This window comes from Arvicola amphibius, chromosome 13 (genome assembly GCF_903992535.2).
Source record: "Arvicola amphibius chromosome 13, mArvAmp1.2, whole genome shotgun sequence".
In the NCBI taxonomy this organism is placed as follows: domain Eukaryota; kingdom Metazoa; phylum Chordata; class Mammalia; order Rodentia; family Cricetidae; genus Arvicola; species Arvicola amphibius.
This window is the reverse complement of record NC_052059.1, coordinates 70,765,842-70,784,203: the sequence shown is the minus strand read 5'-3', so window position 1 is coordinate 70,784,203 and position 18,362 is coordinate 70,765,842. Positions and strand designations below refer to the sequence as shown.

The 18,362-nt window shown below is 40.9% G+C and overlaps 1 protein-coding gene across 1 annotated transcript in view; it reads left to right on the top strand.

Moving 5' to 3' along the window:
- Positions 1–12,893, top strand: part of Gng2 (G protein subunit gamma 2) — a 110,789-nt gene extending 97,896 nt beyond the window's left edge. Inside the window, exon 4 of the mRNA XM_038310347.1 lies at positions 12,152–12,893. Coding sequence (XP_038166275.1) covers positions 12,152–12,280 — 129 coding nt within the window. The 3' untranslated portion in view covers positions 12,281–12,893. The remainder of the gene's footprint in view (positions 1–12,151) is intronic.
- The last annotated feature ends 5,469 nt before the right edge of the window (positions 12,894–18,362 follow it).

Below are 18,362 nucleotides of genomic sequence, written 5' to 3'. Positions count from 1 at the left end.
ACCATTGGGGCATCCATCTTTGGCCTACAGGCCCATAAGTATCCAGCAGACATTTCTATGCAGCAGGAAATTTCGAAGGCAATTCAGTCACTATCTGCTGTGTCCTTCGGAATGTCTTGCAGACTCTTTCTTGAATCAGGAACCCCAAAAGATCATCTCACATTTAGGCAAGTTCAGCAGTCCTCTCTCTAAGGGTTCTCTTTGTCCAGTTTATGCAATAGTCCAGGCAAGAGCAGTTTCTTGTCCAAATGGCTATCAAACTCCATAAGGATCCTCTTCGATGCCCATCATCTTCTTGAAGTAGATTGGTGCTGCCAGGAGCAGACATGTCTCATTGTCATGAAAAGCCCTAAGTTATTAAAACATCTAAAATGTGATATTCTGTAGTCTTTGAAAGATATGAAGAATGCCTACTTAACTTAAACATATCTCTATATATCTAGAAAATCTAACTAACATGACTACAAGCTTGACTATTATCGATGATTATCCATTAACAACCTATATTTCCTAATTATACATTACATTCTTAAATGAATCACACAATCACAATACCTTAATCAAGAGCAGAAATACATATACATATAACAATTGACCTTAAAATCTATACCAATGCAAATTATTCATATCTATATCATCTCCCCCTTTAAATGTAAAAGAACATTTATAAACAATATTTGGGAACATGGGCGCAGTTATTTCTCTCCAAACTGCTTCCTGCTGAATGGGGGTGCTGTTAATCAGATCTTTCATGGTGTAACGTGTGCCAGGTTCATCTCAGTCATCAGTTGGGTAAAGTAATTTTCTGAAGGTGTTCACTGCAACCTTTCAGGAGGGAGTGGTCTATCATACCATATTGGGATAGAAGCAATCCACAGAGTCTCATTTTCTGTAAAAACAAAAGAAGAATCTCTTTTCCAAAGTATCATATCCTTAGATCCAAATTCTGAAGTCAAGGTATTTTCAAAATATCTATCTTGGATTAGTTCAGCAGCATTTATAAACAAATATCTTTTAGCAGCTGTTGCCCCTTCCTCAACATTCAAACAATTCAAAGAGAGCATAATAGCATACAGTACCAAGATTCTCTGTGTATTTTCCATCTTTGTGCAGCTTTATTTTAACCTCTATTTCGTTTATTTTTTACTTTTATTTTTTGAGACAGGTTCTCTTTATATCTTTGTCCTGGAATAACTCTTTGACCAGGCTGTCCTTGAACTCACAGAGATCCACTGTCTTTGCTTCCCAAGTGCTGGGATTAAAGGCGTGTGCTACCACACCTTGAAGTCACAGATGTCAATCTCTGTCTCCCAAGTGTTGGAATTAAAGGTGTGTACTATCACACCCAACTACTTTCTTCCTTTTTTACCCTAAGAACTTTAACCTTTAGTATGCATATATTTTTAACACAGTGTAAATCATTTAGAAGTTTTCTTTATTTTTCAATCTCTCTTTACTGTATCTCTCTTTTTCTGACCATATGAGCCTTTAAATTACTGAGCAATATGAGTAGAATTCAAGCTGCGGCTTTGCGGGCTAGATCCAGCCCATTCCTTAGCTTTCTGCGATTCCAGCCATGTGGCTGAGATACCGCTGGAGCCATTTTTATTACCACAACTCTATCGCGTTTTGAGGTCCCTGCCAGCAAGCAAGCTGCAAAGGTATGTCCACAGACAACACTCAAGTCCTCTCTCTGTAGCCGGCCCTCCTGCCTCAAAGAGTTAGAGTTTGCACTGGCAAGACAGCCCAGAAAGCCGGCATTTTAAAACAGCACAGCTTTTTTCCTGCTATGGCTGAAAACCGAAAAACATGCATTTAGCTTTTCATCAACACTGTATAAGTGTTTTGTAGCAGGACCTCTTAAAAGAGCTGCACGGTTTTGCAGCTAAAGCTGAGTAAGGAAGCCTCTCTTAGATGAGAGCACTTGCTCAGACCCGAGAAATTGCTGCTATCAAGAAAACATGCTTTACTTTATTCTTTCCCAAGCTTTCTCAAGCTTTCTGTGGATTCAGTTATCCACGTTGGGTGCCATTCTGTAGTGATTAGCTGCGGGCTGCGTTCCTGCCGCCCTGCTCCTGGTCACCCGGCTAGCTTTACCCCGAAATAATTACACACAAATTGTATTCTTTTAAATACTGCCTGGCCCATTATTTTCAGCCTCTTACTCACATCTTGCTTTAACCCATTTCTAATAATCTGTGTAGCACCACGAAGTGGTGTCTTACCGGAAAGATTCTAGCGTAAGTCCATCTTGGGCTGGAGCTTCATCGCATCTCTCTCCCTGAGGAGAGGCACGGCAGTCTGACTAATTTAGGAGAGGCGTGGCATCTGACTGAGCCATCTACCTCACTTCCTTCTTCCTGTTCTGTCTACTCCACCCAGCTATGTTCTAACCTATTAGGCCAAGCAGTTTTCTTTATTAATTAATCAATGAAATCAACAGATTGATAGAAGACCTGCCTCCATCAGGTGACATCAGTAGGACCCTTACTAAGAGGAGATAGAATACAGCTGCTTGGAGCTTCTAAAGGTCTCATATAAGCAAGAGGTACCTTATCCCTCAGGTGGTCTCTAGAGAGACCCAGCCTGCTCTATTGGACCTGAATAACACTTTTTGTCTTAAAGCTTTGTATCACATCTCCTGGGAGATTCAGACTAATAAACCCCTTATTTGTTCATAAGCCCCAGGTATATAATAATGACACTTACAACCTTCCTCTCTTCGTTAGCATTTACTTCAGGGATAGGGAATGAAAGCAAGGGAGTCAGCATGAAAGAGTAGTGAGGGGCTGTGAAGTGGCACTTGAATTTCTAAAGCAGGACATATACAAACACTAATAAGTAGTAGAATAAGGAGTGCAGGGAGGACATACAGAAGTAGAGGACAGCAAAGTTTCAGGAACTATCTTATTATCACCATATTAGAACTCTTTGGGTATCAAATAGAAACTGAAGCTCTCTAGCTTAAGCAGAAAGTAAGAATTAATTATAGAAGATATAAGGACAGAAAAGCGGTGGGGTCAGCAGTTGGGGGGACAACTGGAAGCCACTGGGAACCATGAGTGCTCCATAATGAGCCATTTGGGTTTCCCGGGAAAAGTGGATTCTTGGATGACTGGTGCATATGACAGACCCGAGATGACCACCCACTGTCCCCAGGGTAGCAGATATTGGCTGCGTCTTTTCAGTTTTGCATCCATAATCTGGCATTCCTGTTTAACAAGACGCAGACACCTCTAGCTTCACTTTCCTGCTATCAAGATCACACCACAGTGTGAAATCAGGGTTCCTAGGAATTAACCCACCTGTATGGATAAGAAAATAGCCAGATACTGTTGTCAGTTAGGGTGATATTATTTGACAGAGTCAACTCTTAACCATTATAAAAATAATCTAGAGGTAAGAGGGAAAAAAAAAATCCAAGGCCAGGAGTATGAAGGAAATGGTTGTTTCTTAACTGATAAGTCTCATAAACTGATCTCACATAAAGATTTCAAACTTACTCATTTCTCCCAATTATTTCCTACGTTCCTTTCAACCAATGCTCCTTACTGCTTTAACAGTGTGTTGTGTAATTCCTGATTATTCCAGGTTTCTCCCTGGGACGCCACACCCCAAACCCCTCTTGTCTGTGCAAATCATATGCTTTCACTAAGTATCAGCTCAAATCCTCACCCGCTCATGAATCTTTTTCTATTTCTACCAAATTGGCTACTTTAACTTTTATTAACTAAACTGTTCCAAACAGACTGCATGTTCTTAAAGGTGAAGGCAGTGCTTGTGTTCTCCATGGTTCTTTGACGACTCTAGTGTGAACATAATTAGATAAATAAAATTGGATCAATTAGAGAGAATTCAAATGCTGTAATAAAGGGTGGTAGGATGGGTGGTTTTAAAGTCAAATTATTGTGTAACAGTGTGGTTGTAAGTAAACTCCATTTGCAGTGCACCTTTTTAAACAATTCAAAAATAAACAGGTAGGCTAATTTTAATGATTAAAAATACATAAATTAGTGAGTCAAGTCTAGGCATTTCTAATAACTAGATCATCTTTATGATGATAGAGTCATAGTGCATAGGAGCTGAACTTCAGAGAGCACCGTACTGAAAGACAAAATAGTTTACACGAGGACAAGGTCTGGTAGTATGCACCTGTAATCCCACTTGAGAGACAGAGACAGGATGATTGCTGCAAGTTCAAATACAGCCTGAACTGCCTAGCAAGACTCTGAAGAGAGAGATTGGGGGGGGGGGCATAGCCTGGTCTCAAAAAAAACCAAAACCAAAACCAACACCACCACCACCACCACCACCACCACCACCACCAACAACAACAACAACAACAAAACAGAAAAGAAAAAGAAAAAAACTCAAAGTCTTCCCAGACTTCCTAAGCACCAAGACACTGCTATCAGAGGAAAGCTCCACACTGACCTCATTTGACAAGTTGTAGTAAAATCATAAGCTTTCCAAAAATACTATATAGCATTACCTTCAGGTTATATACATAAGACGTGTGAAATATAAATGAATTTTGTGTTTTGACATGTCAGCCATAAGACGTCTCATCATATATATGTATGATATATAATATATATAGTTCCATTTTATTTAAAAATTTTCAAAATACAAGCATTTGAGATCCTCATTTGTACTATAAAACCTTAGAAGTTTCAAATCCCTGAGAAATTAATTTTTTAAAATAGCCTAGTTTTCAGGGAAAACGGAGTCTTAGCGAAGCCTGATGAAGTAAGCTTGTAACACCAGCTGCAGCAGAGACTGATATAGCCACGGATGACTGCATTATTCCAGGCAAGCCAACAGAGGAAGTGACTTCATGACTGATACCCTTCAACACAAGGCAACTTCCCACAGGCAGAGGCAATGGCGGCCTCTCAGGGGTTTGTTTCTTTGCCTGATAGCTTGCATGCATTCTGTGACATCAATGTGAGGAGGGAACTCAATTTCAGAATATAATATAGATGGAACTGTATCTTTTCATTCCATTTAAGTTTGACGGGAGGTCTGGTTTTCATTTCAATAGAAAGCTGCCTCTTCTGCAACTTCTCAGAGAACCTAGAACAGGTTCTTTTTATTTCAGAGCTAACATAGTCTGATGGCTTTTATTGGGGCTGTCTAGAGTTCCCCTCTCCTTGCTCCTTGGTTTGCATTTAGTGAGGTTACACATAGCTGGAGTTCAACAATTGTCAGTCTTGGAAGACAAATGCCACTGTCCTAAGTAATCTCCTGGGCTAGAGACATCACATCTCAGTTATGGACAAGTCACAGGTACAGTGCCAAGGGCTTTTATTTCCCTACCATTTGGAATATGTTAAGGAATGGGCCATCTAAATATTGAAAATTACCCCAATAATACCTTCTTTAGCAAAGGATCTGTGTTGCTTTCATGACCTTGACACATTTTAAGATTGTGGGCCATTTATTTTAGGCAAGGTCACTCAGTTTGGGCTTGTCTGACATTTCTTTCCTTTCACTATTCACCACGTGGGTCCTGGGGATAAAACTCGGGAGGCTTGGCCACAAGGACATTTGGCCATTGAGCCATTTTGCTGTCCCCCTTATCTGCTATTTGTCTCTGAATAAATTCCAGTTAGAAAACTTTGACCATATGAAGTGTTCTTTTGTTGTGCCTCCTCCCTCAAGTAGGACTTGATTTTGAGTTATCAGTTACTAGTAATGTTAACTTTGATTATTGACTAAGATGTTGTCTTCAAGGTTTCTCCGTGCAAAGCAGTTCTTCTTCCCTTTGCAGGTCTTCAGTACTTGGGAACTTGAGTAGCTTTAGATTGTGTAATTCTCTTATTCCTCAAAAACATTCCATTTTTAATTGTATTTAATTACATTGCTATGGGCTCAGGGTGTCCCCTTTTAATCAATGGTTGATAATCTTTGTTTACTTTCTCATTATTTTATTTTATATGTATACATGTTTTGCCTGCATGTATGTGTGTACCATGTATGTGCATGGCACTCTGGAAGGGAAGAAGAGGGCACCAGACCCCCTACTAGCAGCCATGTGAATGCTGGAAATTGAACCCCGTTCAGCTAGAAAAGCAGTCATGCTCCTAACCACACAAACCATTACTTCAACCCCTGTAGTCTATTATTTTTATGTTAAATTATCATGGGTTGGGCTGGAGAGATGGCTCAAGAGCTATTGCCTGCTCTTCCAAAGGTCCTGAGTTCAATTCCCAGCAACCACATGGTGGCTCACAACCATCTATAATGGGGTCTGGTGCCCTCTTCTGGCCTGCAGGCATACACACAGACAGAGTATTGTATACATCATAAATAAATAAATATTTAAAAAATTATCATTGGTTAAGAGCTAGTTACTGGGATCTTTGGTGTGAGTCACTCATTTCTTGAGCACTTGCCTAGTTTGGAGCAAAAGCAGGTGCTCCTTTCATTTTCCTTGCCCAGCCTTGCAGTTATCCTTTCCTCCAATGAGCCCTAACTCGTTTGAGAACAGCTTTTAAAAACAAAGATCTAAGGAAGGAATTCTTGGCAGTCAGGCTGATCAATCCAAAGCATTTATTATGAATATTTATGTACAGGCAACTTCCAAGGCCACTTGGAAGACAGTCACTTGGTATGTCAGGCTCATATAGGACTCATTTGGGTCAGACTTGCAGTTATAACCAATGTGCTTAGCAATACATTTAATTCTCCTCAAGCTGTTCCCACCTGCCCCATATTGGGTAGCATTTTTGACAGAATATTTATCCCATAGCTGTTTAGTCCAAAAGAAACACGCAGAGGCTTACATTATTTATAAACTGGTTGTCCTATTAGCTCAGGCTTCTTATTAACTCTTATAACTTACATTAACCGATAATTCTGGATAATACTTAGCCACATGGCTTCATACCTTTATCAGCGAGATATTCTCATCTTGCTTTCTCTGTGTCTGGGTAATGACTATAGACTGACTTTTCCTCTTCCCAGAATTCTCCTGTTTTTGTTGCCCCGCCTATGCTTTTTGCCTGGCTACTGGCCAATCAGGATTTTATTTAACCAGTACAAGTGACAAATCTTTACAGGCCACAAGACATTGTCCCATAGTACTTCCCCATTCTTTTTTCAAAACAAGAACTCTGAATCTAATCTCTTTTGTTTAGCTTTTTTTCCAGACTATTATCCATAACAACTTGTAACTACCACTCTAAACAAAGATAAACATCTGTAATCCGCTAAAAAAAAACAACAACAAATATCTAGATATGCAGCATGCTCATTGCTCCCAGGTCCTCTCCCTGGATGGAGCTAAAACTGCACATGCATGTTCACATATAGACACACAACACATAGACATTCATGTACACTTCATATCTGTTTTTCCATTGTCTGTATATATGTGTATACATAACCATGTATTTATACCCAAACCACCAAGTCCTATTCTATACCTTAAAGGAGCAGCATCATTTTTTGATTTCTACAATTTTAACCCCCTTTACTGGCAATGAGACAACACCTTGCCTCATCCTTGTCTGCCTCCTCTCCTGCAGAGAACCGGGTTTCCACTCTGCACCTCCCCTTTGCCACAGAAGATGCCTTGCACATCCTCCATGTCTCTTTTGGTCGTGTTTTCATTTTTTCTGTGTTCTTGATCATATAGAGAATATTTAAATAGCTTCATTGGCTCTATCCCTATCTACCCATTTCATGGACCATGTCAGTCATATGTCTTTCTCACCACTACAGTGAAACTCTCCTCCTGCTTCTTTGCAATCGGCAATATTTTATAGAGACTAGACACCATGAAGCTGATCTTGTAGCATACTGTAACTTTTAATATTCCTTTAAATTTTTTGAATTTTAATGTGGGGTGCAGTTAAGTTTCTCAGAAACATTTAAATCTATTTGGACTTACTTTAACACTTTGATAGAAGAACTCCCTCCCTCAGCCTCTAACACAGAAAGAATATACCTTTCTGGAGTCCTTGCTCAAAATTTTGTGTATGAGGAGGCATTCTCTTCTGTCTGGTGAAGACAAACACTGCTCGGATCCTGTACCATCTTCAGGAATATCCTTACTGCTCTTTAAAGAGCCTTACATGTCCTTCACACAGGTGCTTCTCAGTGCTCAGTAGAGCCAAGGGGAGCCCTTTGGGCCTCTGAAACTTACTCTTTCCCATGTAACTCTTTCTTCTCTGTTACCCTCTTTTCAACTCATTAAGACCACCATATTCTGGACTTCCCTCTTCCTTGCTGTAGCTGAGGTGACAGAATGAAGGTGATATTGTCATATGCTGCCTATTCACCATCATTAAAACAATTCCTTATTTGTCCAGTTGACTTTGAGGTGGGAGAATTCAGTCTCTGCTACTCCATCACTGTCCGTTGTGGAAGTCTGGACTATTCAGAGCTCTCTGAGAACAGGCATCTTTCTGTATTGTGTTCTCTGATGGTTGTAGCATGCAGAACCTGCATTAGACACATGGTGACTAGTAGTTGAATGAAATATCTGTTGACTAAGGTTACATCTGAGAATTCTTTCAGTAATTGCTTGAGCCTCTTTTATGTGTCAGCACTGAAGATACAGTAATGAATAAAACAGATAAAGTTACTGCCTTCATACCAAAGAGTACTTGCAGAGTTAGAAAATACTAATAAACAAGCTCAGAAGGATGACCATACTGGGAGGGGTATGGCGTCCATGAATGAGAAGATTCACACTTGTACAGAAAAAGGTGAAGAAAGTCAGTTTGGACAAAGTGATCAATGAGTGCCCTGTCAGGAACTGGGTTTCTATTGATTACTGGCAGAAAAATAAATAAACAAATAAACAAACAAATAAACATAAAGCAGACTGCAGAGGATGTGAAGAAAGACAATGTTTCAGAATCAGATACACAAAACTATGAGGCAGAAAGAACTAAGGAGTTTTCAAAATTAAAGGGGGAAAGTAGGGAGTTATGAAACTAGAGAGGACCCAATCCCAAACTTTCTGGATCCACAAGCTACTATATGATGTTTTTGTTTCTACAAAGTATAGTGGCGAACAACTGATGATTTCAAATGGGAAGTTACATAAGGCAACCTGAATGTTTAAACTGTCTTTACATCCACAGTATGATGACATTTGTGACAGCTTCAAAAGCAGTCATTCAGCTTCCTAAACATTTTGGTATCCTTGACCTAACTAGTTGTCTGCTGAAGTTTATGGTCCCCTTCTCAGAATGATGCTTTTAAACTACAAAGGAAACTAATTATGTTGAAATATAGTGTATCAGAATATTTTTCTAAAATATTTTAGATAACAGCATACCTTGAAAAACATTTTCAAAACATATGTATAATATATAATATGGTTATAGATATATTTCTTTATTATATAGTCTAATGTCATGTCTATAACCATAAAGTGGATAAATATAAATACAATGTTGAGATATAAAGATGACTGTAATATGATTGAAAATATCTGATTCCATTAACTGACTAGCTTGCCCACACAGCTCATGCTAGTATCCCTGTTTATAAAGAAAGGAGATGATAAATTTCCATTTGACATTAGAAAAAATAAAGGAATAGTTTTAATCATCAAAGTTCATAGGATACTCTTTAAATTTTATCCTCAGGCCCATTGGGGAATCCAATTAAAGACTTTTTATATAACCAGTTATTTCAGTTGTCACAGAGAAGATGGTGCTTTAATCTATGGAGATGACAGCAAGGCATCTAAATGTAGGATATTTTTGGAGTATGAATCAACAGGACAGAAAAGGTAGAAACTATTCTAAAGTTCTGAGAAAAGTTTTCATGGAACACTGGGCCTATAAATATAAAAATAATTCACATGCCAAGTGTTAGAAGGGATAAGCCCAAAGCATAAAATCTAGGTAGATTGTCACATAATTTACACTAAGGTAAGGGACACATGTGACAATCTAAGTAGAGTTTAAATCAGGAACTCACAATTGGCTGTTCCTGAGCTGAGACCTAAGCCAAGCACTTGCTTAGTGAAGCCTAGAATTCGCACACGTTGAGGACAGTGCTGGATATGACGGCACACATCGTAATCCTAGTGTCTAAGGGACTGAGACAGGAGGATCCCGAGTTGTATACCGGCCTGAAATACATAGCAAGGACCAAGGCAGCATAGTAAGATTCTGTCTGCCCCCCCCAAAAAAGCTAGAAAAACGGAACAAAAGCCCAGAAAGAACAAAGCATGAGGATATTAAAAGCCTACAGATACACGGTACTGCCCTACAGATACACAGTACTGCCCTACAGATACACGGTACTGCCCTACAGATACACAGTACTGCCCTACAGATACACGGTACTGCCCTACAGATACACGGTACTGCCCTACAGATACACGGTACTGCCCTACAGATACACGGTACTGCCCTACAGATACATGGTACTGCTCTACAGATACACGGTACTGCCCTACAGATACATGGTACTGCTCTACAGATACACGGTACTGCTCTACAGACAATGTACGACACAATCTACAGATTGGTATAACATGGTTTACACAGTTTTGACACATAGCAAATGTCACAGATATCAGCAATTATTGTAGCTATTAATAAGATTCTGATATTGTGTTGGATTATCATCCACAGGAGACTGCAATCTAGTTGAGGAAACAAAATATATTTGAAAAGGAAATCATTCAGACTAATTTGTTCAAATATAAACTTTGAGCAACTCCATGTTATTAATTTTTCCCACTCCATATCTTCTGGATCATCAAAAGCATGTTGGGGAGTAAAGTGATGACTTGGTGGCTAAGAGCACTGGCTGCTCTTTCAGAAGACCTGGGTTTGTGTTTGGTCCCCAGCATTCACATGGCAGGTCACAACAGTTTGTAACATCAGTCCCAGGGGATCAAATGCCTTCTTCTGACCTCTTGGAGCAATGTACACACAGGATACACAGACTTACATGCAGCACTCATACACATAAAATAAAAATAAAATCTCAAAGTTCCTGCTTCGGAAACTTCGTGCCACATGTTTGCATGTGAGCATCGTGGATGAGTAGGTGTGGATGATACCAGATCTCTTCCTAACAAATGTGATTTCAGAATTGCTGTTCTACAGTCTCTGCTACTTAGCAGTTAAGCTCCTGTTTAATGAATATTGCTCAAATAAGTAAAAGTCATGACAAAAAATGGCTGAAATTCCTGCTCTAAGTCTGACATTTGCTTTGTTTCGGGGAGCTGAGCCTACAATCAGTTCCCTTTCATTTTGCTTTTATCAAGTTAGGTAAAGATGTGTGAAGAATTAGTTTCCACCTTTGGAAGTAGCCAGGGATTTGAGTGCTTTGCATGCAGATGGGACACCTTAGTGGAATTAGTGGAATTAAATTTACCTCCCCAAGTAACAAAAAATGTGCAACAACCACGAAGAAAAGCACCACTGGCAACTTCTCACAAGGATCTGGGATGTGCAGCCCACCTTCTCCAAAAGCACCTCTACTGGAGACCACAAACAGTGATACTGTAATGTATATATCCTGTCCTACATGGTATCACTGTGTGTGTGTATACTTGAAACTATGCCTCCTTGGTAGTACCAGACTGGCTTTGGCATTCCTGGCAGAATTCCGAAAAGCAGGGGAGTAGCTTTTCATATGTGTGTGTGTGTGTGTGTGTGTGTGTGTGTGTGTGTGTGTGTGTAATATATATATATATATATATATATATATATTCTATAAGATATATGTTATCTACAGATATATAGTAACAATCCTATGTGAAAAGCTTCCTGTACATGAGGTCTTGGATGTGTTTTCTGGGTTATCTCACTTGTATAATCCTTGCCACCAGGTACAGCAACTAAAGTATAAGGCCACAGAAGTAGAAAAACAGGGTTGTCACTTGCAGGACCCTGATGTTAAGTGGCCCCTTCCTTTGAGGCTCCTTTTACCCTAGATTCTCACCTCCTGGCAACAGTCCTGAAGCTTAATTCCATTGATCCCTTGTCTGCAGATCAGGAAGCCAAGTTTATGCAGGTGGAGTGTCTCCCTTCACTTTCAGTCTTTGGCCTTCCAGCTGGATGAACCCAAACGTGGTGGACCACGAAGCTGAGGCTTGAGCAACCGCACCGGGGGGTGTTTGGGTCCATGCCTGTCTGTCCTTTCAAGTTTCTGCCTTCCCTTGCAGGTGTCCAAGGCGGCTGCGGACTTGATGGCTTACTGTGAGGCACACGCCAAGGAAGACCCACTGCTGACCCCAGTCCCGGCCTCAGAAAACCCCTTTCGGGAGAAGAAGTTCTTCTGCGCTATCCTTTAGGTCTCTGAGAGGAAGATGAAGACCGCCGGGGCTCCTGGGACACTGGTGTAGTTTCTAGCAAAGTGGGCGCCTTTCTGGTCTGCAGCATTTAAAGAGAGGAAGGAGAACCACCCTGGACACTCCAGGCTGTGCATGTCTAAAGAATTGTCCCCTGTGAGAATGGAAGCCAATTCCACATCCCAGCTTTAGAGATCTGACCCTGCAGACCTGTCTGGAGGAGGGCAATGTATAAAAAACAAACCGGTGTCACTTCTTTTCTGCTATCCCTTTAAGATCTTACAGTTCTGCTTCCTATTTAAAAACAAAATAAACATTAAAGCCAGTGTCTTGAGCTGAGATATGACTGCCCTTCTGGGAATGAGAATTGTCTTTAAATGCCCTCTGATAAACTGTTGTCTCATGTAGCCACAGTTCTATTTAATGGCATCCATGTTTAGTCCTTCGTGCCTTGTTCTTTTCCTTCCCTTTCTCTTTCTCCACCCCTCCCTAGTAGAATACTGTGGAGATAAGGCTGGGTTTACGTGTTAAACTGAACTCTAAGGATAAGTGACTAGCTGTGATGTTTAGAAAGATGTTCCCCATGGTCTGTCTCCACGAGAATAATAATAATAAAAGAACACACACACACACACACACACACACACACACAATGCCGGCTGTCTGTGTTCTCTTACCACTGTTCCTAATATTTGTATATAATAGTTTTGATTCTGCAAGTAAATGTAAATCATGTGTTGTGACTGGTGCTTTCATATCTTTGTGATAGTTTTTGAGTAATACTGCATGAAAATGTTCCCATGTTGCATCCATTCAGAAGTTTTGTTGTTCAGCTGGAAAGCTAAGAAAAGAAGTGAGAGAAAAAAAGATGCCAGAGGGGGGAAAAAGTTCTCTGTGTTTTGAAAATTGAGATCACTTCAGCGCCTTAGCCATGCCTGAAATACCTCCTAGTGAACTGTGGTATAAGCATCTCCCATCAGATTTCCCCCAATCCACAGCATTTGGGTTTACCCAGGATCTAGGACAGTGCAGTAAACCCACACTGAATATCGGGCAGGGATCCACCATGACTTAGGAAGGCATTGTCAGAATATCAACAAGTTCCCACTCTCCACGAACCGTGGAAATCATATGCAAAAGAATATTTTCCATGTTGATAACTAGAAAACTATGGCCCTCTTTAACTCACACATCAGGAGAAATAAACTCCCAGCTTCAAAGAAGGTGCACCCCCAGAATACCAGCTGTTTGAGAGACAAAGCACCCCAAGCACACTTTGAGTAACCCCACAGCTGGCCCTTCTTCCCACTGACGTGGTTCTCATTTTTCACTTCCCCAAAATGTCAAAGCAATCAGTGCTTTGTTCTCTACCCTGTTTGTCAGAGCCTCTTTGCCCTATTTACAGCTTTCTTTGGCCAGCACTCTCTCTTCCCACAAAAAACATTCTTTTCTCCTCTCCCCTCCCCTCTCCTCCCCTTTTCTTTTCTTTTCTTTTCTTTCCATTGTACTTGTAGCCTCCAACAGCAATGGAAGGACCTGGAAACCTTTATATGCTTCCTGCACTCTTCCCAGTCTAAGAGAGTCTCCTGTACATCTTGTTTGTTTTCAAATCCTAAAAGACCACAAAATCCAAGTTAACTTTACTTTCTCTTTCTTGTCATTCTCTCCCTCATTTTTTAAAAGTGTGTTGTGTGTTGGGGGGAGGGGTATTTTGTGGGAAGAGTAAGATGAAAGGACCCATTTTGAAATAGATTTGATAAATATTTTTCTTAACTCTTTTATGGGTCTTCAGATAAAAGAATAAATATGTCCAATTAAAATTGATGCCTGAGGTGGGAAGAAGAGAATACCAGAACATTTATCAGTGCATGAATGCAATTTCCACAAATTCTCTCTGGTCAGATCTTGGGGGTTTGTTATAGTTGGTGGGATGCTCATAAAGATTTAGTGGTTGAAAAAAAAGCTATCAGTCTTTACAGAACTACATCATGTGTAACTGAGAATACCGTGGAATCAGCTGAGAGTGTCACACATTAAAAGTGAACTGAAACAAGATGTGTTCATGTGTTGACTAGGGGTACTCTTTTCTGGTGAGAGGACATCACTAGGATTCTGGTCTTCTGTGTAAATTTAGGCCTCTGCAACTATTGAAGTATAATCACAGTCTTCACGGCACACCTTGTACAGGTCTAGCAATTAAAAGTTAAGGATTTATGAATTTTTTGTGAGCATGCCTACAGAACGAGAAGGCAGAAAATGCATTCCCCTTCTGAAAGGAAGTTTCAGGAAACTATCTTGTCTCTTTCACAATTTCATATCCTTCAGTATAGAGCTATAAATCAAAATCAGTTTTGACTTATTAATGTTTGTATTTGTTAAAGAGGAAAAGTTTTCATTTACTTGGGTCTTCTAAGAGCTTAATTCTTTTGAATGTCAACCATAATTTTCATCAGATAACTAATAGAAAATTAATTCAGTTATTTAAGATCCTCATTTCTATATGCATAGTAGTTAAAATCTGCCATGGAATTATGAAATAATAAATGTCATATTTATAATGCAATGTCTATTAAAATACTTAAACCATTTTCAACACCAACTCCAATTTAAAATGTTTTTCAATTTGAAAGCAAGTAAGAAAAAATTTAAATCATCGGATTTAAAGAAAAAATAAGTGTCATACTTTCCCTCATATGCTTATAGTCACATAATGAATTTTGAGAAAATCAAGCCAATGGGCTTTAGGAGATTTTTATACCTTTATTTCCCCTTAGCGCTTGCTTCTCACTGCTCCTGGAAATGATGGATATTATGTGTAAAATACTGACTCATAGCCCAACAATTGTTAGAGAACTCCATACTTTTCCTGTATAGGATCTCTGGAAAGTACCTTTAAAGAAAAGGGAACAGGAACATGGCGAGGGGTTCTTGTGTTTTGGGTTGGTTTTTTTCTGTTTGTTTTTCTTCAAGACAGGGTCTCATTATGTAGCCCTGACTGTTCTGAAACTTGTTCTGTAGACCAGGCTGGCCTGGAACTCAGAGATCACTTGCCTCTGACTCTTGAGTGCTGGGATTAAAGGTGGGAGTCTTCATGCCAGCTTAGAATGTTAAAGCAGGAGAACCTGAATGTGGTGTGCACATCTCTATCCCACATGAACTGTGTATTTGTTTTAATAAATGGAATTTTCAGATTCATTTCCTATGGGTTAATTTTCATTACAGAGATCTATGAACCACTTCTTCCCATGTCAGTGCTGACCTGGGGAAGCAGGGATGGGGAAACAGAGATCCATGGTTTTCTTTAGGAGTCTGTTCATAGCAGGTTTTAAAAAGAGAAAATACAGCTTATCTGAAGCTCTGTCTAAAAACTTCTCCCTTGGTCCCTGTGCCTCATGTACAACCCTTGGGAACAAAAAAAACAAGGGAGGGAGAGTGCTCAAGACTCTGAAGGCTGAGAGAGACAGAGACTCTAGTTGTGTAGGTATTTTAACCTGCTGTAACTACACCCCAGTAGTACCACCCTGCCCTCACTGTATGTGGAGTGTGTTATTATCTGTCTGTAATTTTAAAACTGTACTGGAGAAGACAGAACCTTTGAATTCTAGATTCAGAAGTCTCCTCAAAGACCTTTCTCAGTCAACAAAAACTGGATTTGGACCTAAGGTCGCATAAATGCCGGGAAAACATTCTACCATGGAGCTCAGCTCTTTTTCTACTTAAAAAAAAATCAGCAGGATCTTGCTGTATTGCTCAGACTGGCCTTGAACTCATCCCATACCCCAGACAGTGTTCACACATGCAATCCTCCTGTCTCAACCTTACCTCCCCCAATAACTGGGGTTGTAGGTCTATCCCAGCAGACCCCCTCTAAGAAAGCCTTCTGACTATCCCTCAGATTGTGCCAGTAGTAGCTACTGCTAGTGAAGAAAGAAGCACTGGATTCTGAGGACCTGTACGAGCAACAGAAACAGCTACAACCCAGAGGAGCCACATGGTGGAGTTGGTGCATGACTGTTCAAGTCCATCACTGTTTCTCAAATGCTGAGTGCCTGCCTCAGAAATATCTGAGATGTATTTTAAAAGGGAAGATCCCGCCCTGTACCTCCCGACACTCATATTCTCTGATGGTGACTTAACAACGTGCATTCTTCTGCATTCTAGCTACCATCTGAGTCTCATTCTCTATCCAGCAATGCTTGCTTTCCCATTAATGCTGAAGAAAGGCACAGATCACAAGCATTGCAGGAGTGAGCACAGAACAGCAGGTAAAGTTCCAGGCAGTTCCTGGTCTGAGCCCTTGCCAGGAGGATCTAGGGGGAGGCTTTTGGCTCTGTTCCTGTTTCATTCAGTCCCTCTGGGAGGATCCCCTCCAGCACTCCTTCTTTAATAAGCCAGTCACATTTTAGGCAGTGCTCACAATGACAGAGGGAATTAGAGCTGGGTCAGCTCCAACCCACAAATTGCAAATAATTTGCCAAGGGAAATCCCTTTCCCTTCGGTTCTGCCCCAAATCTACATTTTCTTCTATTTAGAATCAGGAGAGTTAGACAGAATTGATTTCAATGAAAGGGTCATTGGGTTCCCAACCTTTCCCCATGAAAACTCCCACTGTAGCTGGTAAATTGCAGCCCTAAGCTAAGCTACAGGTTGATGGTAAGTGGTGACCTTAGCACATTTGGTACTCACTGTGAGCCCATTGTATTGAAGAGTCAGAATGAGGCCCCAGGTTCCCATGTGATCTCCAAGACACCTAACCTCCCCAAGTTATAAAACTGAGGGAAGACTACTGAATTTATTTGTCTTACAAAGCAGCCAAAGAGCCTGGTGTGGTGGTACATACCTTTAATCCCAGTATTCGGTAGGCAGAGGTTGGATAATCTCTGAGTTCAAGACCAGCCTGATCTCAGAATGAATTCCAGGACAGTCAGAGCTATACAGAGAAACCGGGTCTCAAAAAGCCAAAACCAAACAAGAAAACAAAGTGGCTAAACCAAATGAAACAAAGCAGATGAAAAGCATCATGAAGGAGGCAGCAATGAAGCATGGTGGCCCTTACTTGCTGGCAACCCTCGAAAATGGAAACACTAGGCTGCCCTGCCTCAACGCCTCAAAACACCTTCCTCTCCAGCCACGCCCCTGGCTCAAACCCTTGTGTCTGAGTTTAACCACACCCACTGCTGCGATCACTCTCACAGCCTCCCATTCTCAGCAATGGAACCAAAGAGGTCTGTAATAATCAGGCTCCCTTCGTTGCAGGAGGCAAGATCATTTTTTTCCTTTGATTTTTCAAGACAGGGTTTCTCTGTTTAGTCCCTGCTGTCCTGGAACTCAACTTTGCAGACCAACTTGGCCTCAAACTCAGAGATCCGCCTGCATCTGCCTCCCGAGTGCTGGAATTAAAGGCACATGCCACCACTGCCTGGTCAGGCAAGATCTTTTTTTAAAAAATAATTTATTTTTATTTTACGTTCATTGGTATTTGCCTGCATATATGTCTGAGTGAGGGTGTGTCAAAGCCCTGGAACTGGAGTTAAGACAGTTGTGAGCTGCCATGTGGGTGCTTGGAATTGAACCAGGGTCTTCTGGGAGAGCAGTCAGTGCTCTCAACCTGAATGAATGGGAGGCAAGATCTTAACTGCCTAAGCGGGTCTGTTGTTCGCCCAGCTGGATCCCAGTGCTCAGTTGAGTTTTTCAAGTGCCCCTGTCCTCCTCTGTGTTTCCCTCTGGAGCTTCGTGATGCTGTCAGCTCTGACCAGACCAGCAACTGCAGGAAAAAGACAATGACAGTCCCAGAAAAAGTGCCCGGCCATGTCCCTGGACAATGACCTCACAATATAGACTGCGGGAAGATTCAGTGTGGCCATGAGGGCGGAACAGGGAGTCCTTGCCAGATTGTTATCGCCAAACTCAGAATCCTATGGTGCTCCGCTTCGAGGTACTCCTGTCAGGCACAGGCTCTAGGGCACCAGGCCCTGCTTCTGCAATCTTTCTACCTCACCAGGCCCCTCTCCTCTTTCACTGCCTTGTGACTCTCTACTTCCTCAAGCCCTTTGCTTATGGGCTTACCCACTTCTGGACTGCCACT